Below are 15,464 nucleotides of genomic sequence, written 5' to 3'. Positions count from 1 at the left end.
AGGCAGCCCAATTCTGATATTTGTCCACTAATTGGTTCTTTGACCAACCACAGAACTTTATCAGAGCTGATCTGATTAGTGAGAAAAAGATCAGAATTGGACTACCTGTGTAAACGGAGCCTTGAAGTAACAGAACCAAGCATCTCTGCTGCATCTACAACTATAGGCATCAAGGTTCTTTTTTTAAACATTTAAAAAATGTTTTTTAAAGGCATCAGGCAGGTTTTTTGTGTATAGCAGAATTATTTTATATTTCTGATTGGACTTGGACAGTTGTCATTAGCAACATCCTCTCAGAGAAAAAAATATACATGCAAGAATATACATATATCATTGTCCAATCACAGAGAACATGTTAAGGCAATAGGAGTTGTTCCTACCCATACCAATCAACATGTTATATTACAGCATGGCTAAGTAATGTATGGCATACATACATACATCTATCCAGCATTCAGAATCACATTCTGTAAACATCCTTATGATGATGTTGGACTGGAATATGTTGCTTTTTAACACTCAGCTTTGTCATTTTGTTTGGACTTTTTGTTGTTGTAATTCTCAGGTAAACTGAAAATCTTTTTATTATTGCTATCAATATTCCATACATTCGCAGTCTGTATGTCTCCCCAAGGAGGAAGATTGACAAATACATATTTTTGTTAAGGTACCATCCTGAAGACAAAATGATAATTTGTTGTGATTGTTGTGATGTGCAACACACAAGGGGCGTGGAAGAACCAACAACATACAAAAATGAAAGTCGTTTTTTAAAACTAATTTAACCTTGTTCGTCAGGGGTGGTGAAGGGGTGGCTATACATAAATACAGTATATATGAAGGACTATATATAAAATACTTTTATCAACAGTTTAAATCTGCAGTTTTCAATGTGTTATATTATTTCCAATAGTATTTCGATTGAAGCTGCTTTACCCTCAGAAGGTATGGTTGTTACAAAGTGGAAGGCACACAGTCTCTGGGCCCAGTTTTTCAAAAGTTATCTGATCGGATTTCTGCAATCGGATAAAATGACATGATAGAATTGGGTTTTTCAAAAGAAAACAAAATTATTCTGATCCTCCAGATTTGGTAATCCAATCTGACCATTAAATTGGGATTAAATGTAGTTTTTGCATTTTATTTACTCAAAAAAGGTAGTGATGATGATAGTTTTGATGCCTAAAATCAGGATTATCTTGATCCCACTGGAAGGGTGTATTCAGGGTGGATTTAGAATGTATGGATGATCTTGATCCCACTGGAAGGGTGTATTCAGGGTGGATTTAGAAAGGTGAAAAGCACCACAACCAATACATTTCAATGTAACTAAAAACATTCTTACATCTGAAAACTAAAGGTTCATTACGTTAAATTGACCGCAGTATTAAGTGTGTGGTCAGTTGGTATATTGAGAAGTGTCAAATAAATGCATGTACTTACTTATAAGTGATATGCAGGCTCTATTATTTGTTATATAGTTACCTTTATTCATGTAGTTTACTCATCTCTGTTTCCCTATGACAGTGTAGTAGTACCATAATCTGTCCACTAGATGGAAAGGTGTAGGCCTGTTGAAAGCACTGACAATCTGGATTCTGTGATCTTCATGTTGTGGATCAGAATGATCCTATCCGATTATTTTCTGAAAAACTGGCCCAAAAACAGTCAGATCAATCTGATCCTGGATTGCAAAAATGGATTACAGAATCCGGATCATTCTTATCCAGACTAAAAGTTTTGAAAAACTGGGCCCAGGGCATCAAGACAGTTAGTGTGCATCCACAATTACACCCGATTCCCTGTATAGTGCACTACTTTTGACCAGTGTGCTGGCTAAAAGTAGTGCACTATACAGGGAATAGGGTGCCATTTCAGACGCACATTAGTTATTGCATGACAGAGCTCAGAGGAACACAGGTCCGTCTTGCTCTGTGGAAAATTCAAACACCACCTTTAATTAAACTCCAACGAGTCTACTTACAGTTACAAATATATATATTTACTTGTCTTAACGGGCTACCTCGGTCTGGAGAAAACCAGTGTTCATCTATCCATCGCATAAAACATTATATTCATCGAAAGTCAAGCGTCTCCATATCACAAACTCATAAATCCATCTAATTTCTATAAAAATCAAAGTCATACTCTGCATGAAGAGTCAGCTGTGCAAACAAACAACAAAAGCGTTTACCATCCTATCATTCAAAGCTGTTATTTAAAAATCTTTATAAGGCATTTGTTAACCTGAAGAGGAGGTTTGGGGAGTCAGAAGGAGAAGGTAGTAATAATTTACAGATACAGTGGCTTCAGAAAGTATTCATACCCTTTGACTTATTCCACCTTTTGTTGTGTTACAGCCTGAATATAAAATTGATTAAAGATTTTTTTTATCTCAACCATCTACACACAATAACCCATAATGACAGTAAAAACATGTTTCTATAAATGTTTGCTAATTTATTGAAAATGAAATACAGAAATCTCATTTACATAAGTATTCACACCCCTGAGTCAATACTTTGTAGAAGAACCTTAAGCAGTGATTACAGCTGTGAGTCTTTCTGGGTAAGTCTCTAAGAGCTTTCCACACCTGGATTGTGCAACATTTGCCCATTATCCTTTTCCAAATTCTTCAAGCTCTGTCAAATTGGTTGTTGATCATAGCTAGACAACCATTTTCAGGTCTTGCCATAGATTTTCAAGCAGATTTAAGTCAAAACTGTAATTTGGCCACTCAGGAACATCCACTGTCTTCTTGGTAAGGAACTTCAGTGTAGATTTGGCCTTGTGTTTTGAGTTATTGTCCTGCTGAAAAGTGAATTCACCTCCCAGTGTCTGGTGGAAAGCAGAATGAACCAGATTTCCCTCTAGAATTTTGCCTGTGCTCCATTCTGCTTATTTTTTTATCCTAAAAAAATCCCTAGTCCTTATCGATTACAAGCATACACATAACATGATGCAGCCATCACTATGCTTGAAAATATGGAGAGTGGTACTCAGTAATGTGTTGTATTGGATTTGCCCCAAACATAACACTTTGTACTCAGAACAAAAAGTGAATTGCTTTGCAAATTTTTTTTGTAGTATTACTTTAGTGCCTTGTTGCAAACAGGATGCATGTTTTGGAATATTTGTATTCTGTACAGGCTTCCTTCTTTTCACTCTGTAAATTAGGTTAGTATTGTGGAATAACTACAATGTTGTTGATTCATCCTGTTTTCTCCTATCACAGCCATTAAACTCTGTAACTGTTTTAAAGTCACCATTGGCCTCATGGTGAAATCCCTAAGCCGTTTCCTTCCTCTCCGGCAACTGAGTTAGGAAGGATGTCTGTATCTTTGTAGTGATTGGGTGTATTGATACACCGTCTAAAGTATAATTAATAACTTCTCCATGCTCAAAGGGATATGCTCAATGTCTGCTTTTTTTTTACCCATCTACCAATAGGTGCCCTTCTTTGCGAGGCATTGGAAAAACTCCCTGATCTTTGTGGTTGAATCTGTGTTTGAAATTCACCGCTTGACAGATAATTTTATATGTGGGGTACAGAGATGAGATAGTCATAAAAAAATAATGTTGAACACTATTATTGCACACAGAGAGTCCATGCAACTCATGTGACTTGTTAAGTTCATTTTTACTCCTGAACTTATGTAGGCTTGTCATAACAAAGGGGTTGAATACTTATTCACTCAAGACATTTCAGCTTTTTATTTTCTATGACTTTATAAACAATTCTGAAAACATAAGTCCACTTTGACATTATCGGGTATTGCGTGTAGGCCAGCGACAAAAACGTCTACATTTAATATATTTGAAATTCAGGCTGTACCACAACAAAATGTGGAAAAAGTCAAGGGGTGTGAATACTTTCTGAAGGCACTATATCTACATGGCTGGAAGGTCACTAGAAGTGTGGAATGTTGCATATTACAGATCCCAGTCCAGCACCAGAGAAGAAGAGAAGGGGCTCCCAGGCACCCAGAGACAAAGCAGGACTAGGGTGATGGGGGGGGGGGGGGGGGGGGGGGGGTCGCAGTGGGGCTGCAGTACTACCTCTACACTCCCAGGAGGTGCTGTTGTGACATCACTCAACCAACCGGGGTGTTTGTACCGTCGAGGTCTATGCTGGTGAGAAAATCATGAGTACAGTATTCAAACTTCTTTATTCCTACTGAGGGATCCTATTTTTCCTCACTGAGCACTACACTGTTAGGGGCAACATTGTGACTTGAGAGGGTATATTACATACTCCAACCAGACACCCTGAGCAGAGAGTTTTGCTGCATAGAAACCGTTTAGGAGGTGATCACTCTCTAAACCAGGGATCTGAGCCCAGGACTGAGTACAAATGCTAAAAATGAACCCGAAGTCTACTGAACAGAGAACATGTTCCTCATCTTTCTGACACTCACTGACCCCAATAATCCTACAGTTTGTCAACACCCTGCGGTGTTCTTCTGTTTATAATCTGATGTATACATGTGTAGGTGAGTGAATCTGAGCTCTTTTGCTGTCATGTGGGTATATGAAAGGTATGTTCATGTGTGTCTGGAGGGTCTTTTTGTGGACTGGTAGGTCCATGAAGTGTAAAGGGGAATCTCAGCCCAGTCTGTCCTGCCTAGAGGCAGGTAAAGTCCTGTGGTGGAGGTGGTGGTGTTGGGGCTGGTGAGGACACTGCTATGCCCAGCTGGGTGTGTGGAGGCCTGGCCACGGACAGTGCTACGACTGGGCACCGCCACCAGGGGACTGGGACATGTCTCTGCCGATGATCTCATTCACTGGAAACACAAAGAGAGAGGATACAGGTTCACTACAGCTGAACAACACAGTCCAGAGGGTTTAATATTATAGGCTACTTAACCTTAGCAAGGCTTTCTTCAACTTCAACTGACCCAAAGTTTTTGAGGACACATTAATTGTCATATATTATCAAGTTATCAAATCTAAATTGTGTTCCTGAATGCATTCGGACTGTGAGAAAATACAAATGTTTACCAGCAGAGGGCGATGTTGCCCAGCTCACTTACTGACTACTCTGAACACAGAAAAGTTCAGCTTCAGCATATCACAGTGGAGAGACAGAGGGAAAAACTCAATCATACATACACTGGCAAGACCCAGAGGTTCAACTCACAGCTTTGGAATGACAAAACCACCGTCAACAACCAGAAAGCGAGGGGAAACTATTCCATTCACTGCCGTGTGTCATTACCGTCAGACTTGACCTTTGACAGCGTCCAAGATATTTAGTCTTTACCACCACAACATGTCGACTCCTATAAATATCATCCTCCATTTATTGAATGGCCTAGCGAGCACCAGCTCTCTATTGCGTTTCTTCATTTCTTCCACCTATTAATGGAGCTTGAGTACATTTCCTCTGGCCTATTATTGTGGGTTTGTGAGCGTAGTAAATGGGCCTGTATAAAACTAATCCATTGTTACAACACATGTTGTCGACCCCAGAGAGGCACTCAAGCACAGTGCTGTAGGTAATTACTCTGCCAGGCAGAGCTAGCTAGGCCTGATATTAAATAAATAAGTTATTTTCTCTCTCGCTCTCTGGCGGTGGGGCATGTTGGAGATGCCTCCAACAGAGGCCTGACTGTTACAGTGGTGCCAAAGCTGTTTTCAGCTCACACCGGGCCCAGCGTGGCTCAGCGGGAGGACCAGCGGGGAGCCTGTAAAAACCACAGCCGTAATGTAAATCAACTTCTAACCCCCATATCACGCTAAACTGAAGCTGCATCTGGTTTACTACAGTACCTGTGGAACGAAAAGGAGGGTGAGAAAGAGAGAGAGGGAGAAAGAGAAGAAATAGAAGAGAGGGAGAGAAGAGAGAGGGGAGAGAGAGAAAGAGGAGAGAAATAGAGAGAAAGAGAAGAGAGAGAAATAGAGAGTGAAAGGAGAGGATACGTAGCCTGGTTTGGTATTTGTGGAAAAAGTGAAGATATTTTCCACACAGCAGCGACTGGTAGCTTTGCATTCGTGCAGCAGTGGCGACATTCAAACACCGATAATTTCCTGATGTGGCACATAGGTGTCAAAAGTCATGGCAGGTCAAAGAGACCGAGGGCAAAGAGAGGAGAGGGTTTGACTATCTGGTTTAGAGCGAGGAGATGGTGAGTGAGTCCTCTGAGCTCTGACAGTTTGACACACATTAAGACAGATAGACACGCAGGTATTCAGGCAGACCTGTCCATACACCACAGTAACAGTACCAGCCCTGCTGCTTGGGGATTCCTCTTCTCTTACCTACAACTGGCCACTTGTTGTGCAACTGTCTGTTGTGAAATCATACATTTAATGGCCCACCGTGTCTGATGGACAAGTCAGCATCTGCTTTATATGGGTCATATTATATATGGGTATTTATATATGTGGTATATTATTGATAGATGGAGTGAAAGGAAAATGAACAGTCAAATCATGTGTAGATTAAATTCAGAGTATTATCGAGACATTAGGGAGTCCGTTCAAATTAATTCATCTTAAGATCTTTTGACCACATTTTGATGTGTATGGAGTTAAATAATCATTTATTCATTAACACAAATCAAGAATTATACTTTTTCATTCATTTAATTAAAAGCCTTGATATTCTGTATTCCAGTTGTTACCCCCATCCCTAAGAATCATCAGCTATATATCAACTGTTAACCCCATCCCTAAGAATCATCAGCTATATATCAACTGTTACCCCCATCCCTAAGAATCATCAGCTATATATCAACTGTTACCCCCATCCCTAAGAATCATCAGCTATATATCAACTGTTACCCCCATCCCTAAGAATCATCAGCTATATATCAACTGTTACCCCCATCCCTAAGAATCATCAGCTATATATCAACTGTTACCCCCATCCCTAAGAATCAACAGCTATATATCAACTGTTATCCCCATCCCTAAGAATCATCAGCTATATATCAACTGTTACCCCCATCCCTAAGAATCATCAGCTATATATCAACTGTTACCCCCATCCCTAAGAATCATCAGCTATATATCAACTGTTACCCCCATCCCTAAGAATCATCAGCTATATATCAACTGTTACCCCCATCCCTAAGAATCACCAGCTATATATCAACTGTTACCCCCATCCCTAAGAATCATCAGCTATATATCAACTGTTACCCCCATCCCTAAGAATCATCAGCTATATATCAAGTGTTACCCCCATCCCTAAGAATCATCAGCTATATATCAACTGTTACCCCCATCCCTAAGAATCATCAGCTATATATCAACTGTTACCCCCATCCCTAAGAATCATCAGCTATATATATACTGTTACCCCCATCCCTAAGAATCATCAGCTATATATCAACTGTTACCCCCATCCCTAAGAATCATCAGCTATATATCAACTGTTACCCCCATCCCTAAGAATCATCAGCTATATATCAACTGTTACCCCCATCCCTAAGAATCAACAGCTATATATCAACTGTTACCCCCATCCCTAAGAATCAACAGCTATATATCAACTGTTACCCCCATCCCTAAGAATCAACAGCTATATATCAACTGTTACCCCCATCCCTAAGAATCAACAGCTATATATCAACTGTTACCCCCATCCCTAAGAATCAACAGCTATATATCAACTGTTACCCCCATCCCTAAGAATCATCAGCTATATATCAACTGTTACCCCCATCCCTAAGAATCATCAAATATATATCAACTGTTACCCCCATCCCTAAGAATCATCAGCTATATATCAACTGTTACCCCCATCCCTAAGAATCATCAGCTATATAAATCAACTGTTACCCCCATCCCTAAGAATCATCAGCTATATAAATCAACGGTTACTCCCTAAGAATCATCAGCTATATAAATCAATGGTTACCCCCATCCCTAAGAACCATCAGCTATATATCAACTGTTACCCCCATCCCCAAGAATCATCAGCTATATAAATCAACGGTTACCCCCATCCCTAAGAATCATCAGCTATATAAATCAACGGTTACCCCCATCCCTAAGAATCATCAGCTATATATCAACTGTTACCCCCATCCCTAAGAATCATCAGCTATATATCAACGGTTACCCCCATCCCTAAGAATCATCAGCTATATATCAACAGTTACCCCCATCCCTAAGAATCATCAGCTATATATCAACGGTTACCCCCATCCCTAAGAATCATCAGCTATATATCAACGGTTACCCCCATCCCTAAGAATCATCAGCTATATATCAAAGGTTACCCCCATCCCTAAGAATCATCAGCTATATATCAACGTTTACCCCCATCCCTAAGAATCATCAGCTATATAAATCAACGTTTACCCCCATCCCTAAGAATCATCAGCTATATAAATCAACGGTTACCCCCATCCCTAAGAATCATCAGCTATATAAATCAACGGTTACCCCCATCCCTAAGAATCATCAGCTATATAAATCAACGGTTACCCCCATCCCTAAGAATCATCAGCTATATAAATCAACGGTTACCCCCATCCCTAAGAATCATCAGCTATATATCAACGGTTACCCCCATCCCTAAGAATCATCAGCTATATAAATCAACGGTTACCCCCATCCCTAAGAATCATCAGCTATATATCAACTGTTACCCCCATCCCTAAGAATCATCAGCTATATAAATCAACTGTTACCCCCATCCCTAAGAATCATCAGCTATATAAATCAACGGTTACCCCCATCCCTAAGAATCATCAGCTATATAAATCAATGGTTACCCCCATCCCTAAGAACCATCAGCTATATATCAACTGTTTCCCCCCTCCCCAAGAATCATCAGCTATATAAATCAACGGTTACCCCCATCCCTAAGAATCATCAGCTATATAAATCAACGGTTACCCCCATCCCTAAGAATCATCAGCTATATATCAACTGTTACCCCCATCCCTAAGAATCATCAGCTATATAAATCAACTGTTACCCCCATCCCTAAGAATCATCAGCTATATAAATCAACGGTTACCCCCATCCCTAAGAATCATCAGCTATATAAATCAACGGTTACCACCATCCCTAAGAATCATCAGCTATATAAATCAACTGTTACCCCCATCCCTAAGAATCATCAGCTATATAAATCAACGGTTACCCCCATCCCTAAGAATCATCAGCTATATATCAACTGTTACCCCCATCCCTAAGAATCATCAGTTATATAAATCAACTGTTACCCCCATCCCTAAGAATCATCAGCTATATAAATCAACGGTTACCCCCATCCCTAAGAATCATCAGCTATATATCAACTGTTACCCCCATCCCTAAGAATCATCAGCTATATATCAACTGTTACCCCCATCCCTAAGAATCATCAGCTATATATCAACTGTTACCCCCATCCCCAAGAATCATCAGCTATATAAATCAACGGTTACCCCCATCCCTAAGAATCAACAGCTATATATCAACTGTTACCCCCATCCCTAAGAATCATCAGCTATATAAATCAACGGTTACCCCCATCCCTAAGAATCATCAGCTATATAAATCAACGGTTACCCCCATCCCTAAGAATCATCAGCTATATATCAACTGTTACCCCCATCCCTAAGAATCATCAGCTATATATCAACTGTTACCCCCATCCCTAAGAATCATCAGCTATATATCAACTGTTACCCCCATCCCTAAGAATCATCAGCTATATATCAACTGTTACCCCCATCCCCAAGAATCATCAACTATATAAATCAACGGTTACCCCCATCCCTAAGAATCATCAGCTATATAAATCAACGGTTACCCCCATCCCTAAGAATCATCAGCTATATATCAACTGTTACCCCCATCCCTACGAATCATCAGCTATATATCAACTGTTACCCCCATCCCCAAGAATCATCAGCTATATAAATCAACGGTTACCCCCATCCCTAAGAATCAACAGCTATATAAATCAACTGTTACCCCCATCCCTAAGAATCATCAGCTATATAAATCAACGGTTACCCCCATCCCTAAGAATCATCAGCTATATAAATCAACGGTTACCCCCATCCCTAAGAATCATCAGCTATATAAATCAACGGTTACCCCCATCCCTAAGAATCATCAGCTATATAAATCAACGGTTACCCCCATCCCTAAGAATCATCAGCTATATATCAACTGTTACCCCCATCCCTAAGAATCATCAGCTATATAAATCAACGGTTACCCCCATCCCTAAGAATCATCAGCTATATATCAACTGTTACCCCCATCCCTAAGAATCATCAGCTATATAAATCAACGGTTACCCCCATCCCTAAGAATCATCAGCTATATAAATCAACGGTTACCCCCATCCCTAAGAATCATCAGCTATATATCAACTGTTACCCCCATCCCTAAGAATCATCAGCTATATAAATCAACTGTTACCCCCATCCCTAAGAATCATCAGCTATATAAATCAACTGTTACCCCCATCCCTAAGAATCATCAGCTATATAAATCAACGGTTACCCCCATTCCTAAGAATCATCAGCTATATCACGTTACCCATCCCTAAGAATCATCAGCTATATATCAACTGTTACCCCCATCCCTAAGAATCATCAGCTATATATCAACTGTTACCCCCATCCCTAAGAATCATCAGCTATATATCAACTGTTACCCCCATCCCTAAGAATCATCAGCTATATATCAACTGTTACCCCCATCCCTAAGAATCATCAGCTATATATCAACTGTTACCCCCATCCCTAAGAATCATCAGCTATATATCAACTGTTACCCCCATCCCTAAGAATCAACAGCTATATATCAACTGTTACCCCCATCCCTAAGAATCAACAGCTATATATCAACTGTTACCCCCATCCCTAAGAATCATCAGCTATATATCAACTGTTACCCCCATCCCTAAGAATCATCAGCTATATAAATCAACGGTTACCCCCATCCCTAAGAATCATCAGCTATATAATCAACGGTTACCCCCATCCCTAAGAATCATCAGCTATATATCAACTGTTACCCCCATCCCTAAGAATCATCAGCTATATAAATCAACTGTTACCCCCATCCCTAAGAATCATCAGCTATATAAATCAACTGTTACCCCCATCCCTAAGAATCATCAGCTATATAAATCAACGGTTACCCCCATTCCTAAGAATCATCAGCTATATATCAACTGTTACCCCCATCCCTAAGAATCATCAGCTATATATCAACTGTTACCCCCATCCCTAAGAATCATCAGCTATATATCAACTGTTACCCCCATCCCTAAGAATCATCAGCTATATATCAACTGTTACCCCCATCCCTAAGAATCATCAGCTATATATCAACTGTTACCCCCATCCCTAAGAATCATCAGCTATATATCAACTGTTACCCCCATCCCTAAGAATCATCAGCTATATATCAACTGTTACCCCCATCCCTAAGAATCAACAGCTATATATCAACTGTTACCCCCATCCCTAAGAATCACAGCTATATATCAACTGTTACCCCCATCCCTAAGAATCAACAGCTATATATCAACTGTTACCCCCATCCCTAAGAATCATCAGCTATATATCAACTGTTACCCATATCCCTAAGAATCAACAGCTATATATCAACTGTTACCCCCATCCCTAAGAATCATCAGCTATATATCAACTGTTACCCCCATCCCTAAGAATCATCAGCTATATATCAACTGTTACCCCCATCCCTAAGAATCATCAAATATATATCAACTGTTACCCCCATCCCTAAGAATCAACAGCTATATATCAACTGTTACCCTCATCCCTAAGAATCAACAGCTATATATCAACTGTTACCCCCATCCCTAAGAATCATCAGCTATATAAATCAACGGTTACCCCCATCCCTAAGAATCACCAGCTATATAAATCAACGGTTACTCCCTAAGAATCATCAGCTATATATCAACTGTTACCCCCATCCCTAAGAATCATCAAATATATATCAACTGTTACCCCCATCCCTAAGAATCAACAGCTATATATCAACTGTTACCCCCATCCCTAAGAATCAACAGCTATATATCAACTGTTACCCCCATCCCTAAGAATCATCAGCTATATATCAACGGTTACCCCCATCCCTAAGAATCATCAGCTATATATCAACTGTTAACCCCATCCCTAAGAATCATCAGCTATATATCAACTGTTACCCCCATCCCCAAGAATCATCAGCTATATAAATCAACGGTTACCCCCATCCCTAAGAATCATCAGCTATATATCAACTGTTACCCCCATCCCTAAGAATCATCAGCTATATAAATCAACTGTTACCCCCATCCCTAAGAATCATCAGCTATATAAATCAACGGTTACCCCCATCCCTAAGAATCATCAGCTATATAAATCAACTGTTACCCCCATCCCTAAGAATCATCAGCTATATAAATCAACGGCTACCCCCATCCCTAAGAATCATCAGCTATATATCAACTGTTACCCCCATCCCTAAGAATCATCAGTTATATAAATCAACTGTTACCCCCATCCCTAAGAATCATCAGCTATATATCAACTGTTACCCCCATCCCTAAGAATCATCAGCTATATATCAACTGTTACCCCCATCCCTAAGAATCATCAGCTATATATCAACTGTTACCCCCATCCCTAAGAATCATCAGCTATATATCAACTGTTACCCCCATCCCCAAGAATCATCAGCTATATAAATCAACGGTTACCCCCATCCCTAAGAATCAACAGCTATATATCAACTGTTACCCCCATCCCTAAGAATCATCAGCTATATAAATCAACGGTTACCCCCATCCCTAAGAATCATCAGCTATATAAATCAACGGTTACCCCCATCCCTAAGAATCATCAGCTATATATCAACTGTTACCCCCATCCCTAAGAATCATCAGCTATATATCAACTGTTACCCCCATCCCTAAGAATCATCAGCTATATATCAACTGTTACCCCCATCCCTAAGAATCATCAGCTATATATCAACTGTTACCCCCATCCCCAAGAATCATCAACTATATAAATCAACGGTTACCCCCATCCCTAAGAATCATCAGCTATATAAATCAACGGTTACCCCCATCCCTAAGAATCATCAGCTATATATCAACTGTTACCCCCATCCCTACGAATCATCAGCTATATATCAACTGTTACCCCCATCCCCAAGAATCATCAGCTATATAAATCAACGGTTACCCCCATCCCTAAGAATCAACAGCTATATAAATCAACTGTTACCCCCATCCCTAAGAATCATCAGCTATATAAATCAACGGTTACCCCCATCCCTAAGAATCATCAGCTATATAAATCAACGGTTACCCCCATCCCTAAGAATCATCAGCTATATAAATCAACGGTTACCCCCATCCCTAAGAATCATCAGCTATATAAATCAACGGTTACCCCCATCCCTAAGAATCATCAGCTATATATCAACTGTTACCCCCATCCCTAAGAATCATCAGCTATATAAATCAACGGTTACCCCCATCCCTAAGAATCATCAGCTATATATCAACTGTTACCCCCATCCCTAAGAATCATCAGCTATATAAATCAACGGTTACCCCCATCCCTAAGAATCATCAGCTATATAAATCAACGGTTACCCCCATCCCTAAGAATCATCAGCTATATATCAACTGTTACCCCCATCCCTAAGAATCATCAGCTATATAAATCAACTGTTACCCCCATCCCTAAGAATCATCAGCTATATATCAACTGTTACCCCCATCCCTAAGAATCATCAGCTATATAAATCAACTGTTACCCCCATCCCTAAGAATCATCAGCTATATAAATCAACTGTTACCCCATCCCTAAGAATCATCAAATATATATCAACTGTTACCCCCATCCCTAAGAATCAACAGCTATATATCAACTGTTACCCCCATCCCTAAGAATCAACAGCTATATATCAACTGTTACCCCCATCCCTAAGAATCATCAGCTATATATCAACGGTTACCCCCATCCCTAAGAATCATCAGCTATATATCAACTGTTAACCCCATCCCTAAGAATCATCAGCTATATATCAACTGTTACCCCCATCCCTAAGAATCATCAGCTATATATCAACTGTTACCCCCATCCCTAAGAATCATCAACTATATAAATCAACGGTTACCCCCATCCCTAAGAATCATCAGCTATATATCAACTGTTACCCCATCCCTACGAATCATCAGCTAATATATCAACTGTTACCCCCATCCCCAAGAATCATCAGCTATATAAATCAACGGTTACCCCCATCCCTAAGAATCAACAACTATATAAATCAACTGTTACCCCCATCCCTAAGAATCATCAGCTATATAAATCAACGGTTACCCCCATCCCTAAGAATCATCAGCTATATATCAACTGTTACCCCCATCCCTAAGAATCATCAGCTATATAAATCAACGGTTACCCCATCCCTAAGAATCATCAGCTATATAAATCAACGGTTACCCCCATCCCTAAGAATCATCAGCTATATATCAACGGTTACCCCCATCCCTAAGAATCATCAGCTATATAATCAACGGTTTACCCCCAGCCCTAAGAATCATCAGCTATATAAATCAACGTTACCCCATCCCTAAGAATCATCAGCTATATATCAACTGTTACCCCCATCCCTAAGAATCATCCTATATAAATCAACGGTTACCCCCATCCCTAAGAATCATCAGCTATATAATCAACGGTTACCCCCATCCCTAAGAATCATCAGCTCTATAAATCAACGGTTACCCCCATCCCTAAGAATCATCAGCTATATAAATCAACGGTTACCCCCATCCCTAAGAATCATCAGCTATATAATCAACTGTTACCCCCATCCCTAAGAATCATCAGCTATATAATCAACGGTTACCCCCATCCCTAAGAATCATCAGCTATATAATCAACGGTTACCCCCATCCCTAAGAATCATCAGCTATATAAATCAACGGTTACCCCCATCCCTAAGAATCATCAGCTATATAAATCAACGGTTACCCCCATCCCTAAGAATCATCAGCTATATATCAACTGTTACCCCCATCCCTAAGAATCATCAGCTATATAAATCAACTGGTACCCCCATCCCTAAGAATCATCAGCTATATATCAACTGTTACCCCATCCCTAAGAATCATCAGCTATATAATCAACTGTTACCCCCATCCCTAAGAATCATCAGCTATATAAATCAACTGTTACCCCCATCCCTAAGAATCATCAGCTATATATCAACTGTTACCCCCATCCTAAGAATCATCAGCTATATAAATCAACTGTTACCCCCATCCCTAAGAATCATCAGCTATATATCAACTGTTACCCCCATCCCTAAGAATCATCAGCTATATATCAACTGTTACCCATCCTAAGAATCACAGCTATATATCAACTGTTACCCCCATCCCTAAGAATCATCAGCTATATATCAACTGTTACCCCCATCCCTAAGAATCATCAGCTATATATCAACTGTTACCCCCATCCCTA

At 39.9% G+C, this 15,464-nt stretch overlaps 1 protein-coding gene across 1 annotated transcript in view; it reads right to left on the bottom strand.

The window, feature by feature from the left end:
• Nucleotides 1–3,627: 3,627 nt before the first annotated feature.
• The window catches only part of LOC120048266 (nuclear factor of activated T-cells, cytoplasmic 3-like), a 98,450-nt gene continuing 86,613 nt past the window's right edge, over nucleotides 3,628–15,464 (bottom strand). Inside the window, exon 10 of the mRNA XM_038994129.1 lies at nucleotides 3,628–4,784. Within this exon, the coding sequence (XP_038850057.1) occupies nucleotides 4,726–4,784 (59 nt within the window). The 3' untranslated portion in view covers nucleotides 3,628–4,725. The remainder of the gene's footprint in view (nucleotides 4,785–15,464) is intronic.

The sequence above is a fragment of the Salvelinus namaycush genome, chromosome 1, assembly GCF_016432855.1.
Source record: "Salvelinus namaycush isolate Seneca chromosome 1, SaNama_1.0, whole genome shotgun sequence".
Taxonomy (NCBI): Eukaryota; Metazoa; Chordata; class Actinopteri; order Salmoniformes; family Salmonidae; genus Salvelinus; species Salvelinus namaycush.
This window is presented reverse-complemented; position numbering and strand designations above follow the sequence as displayed.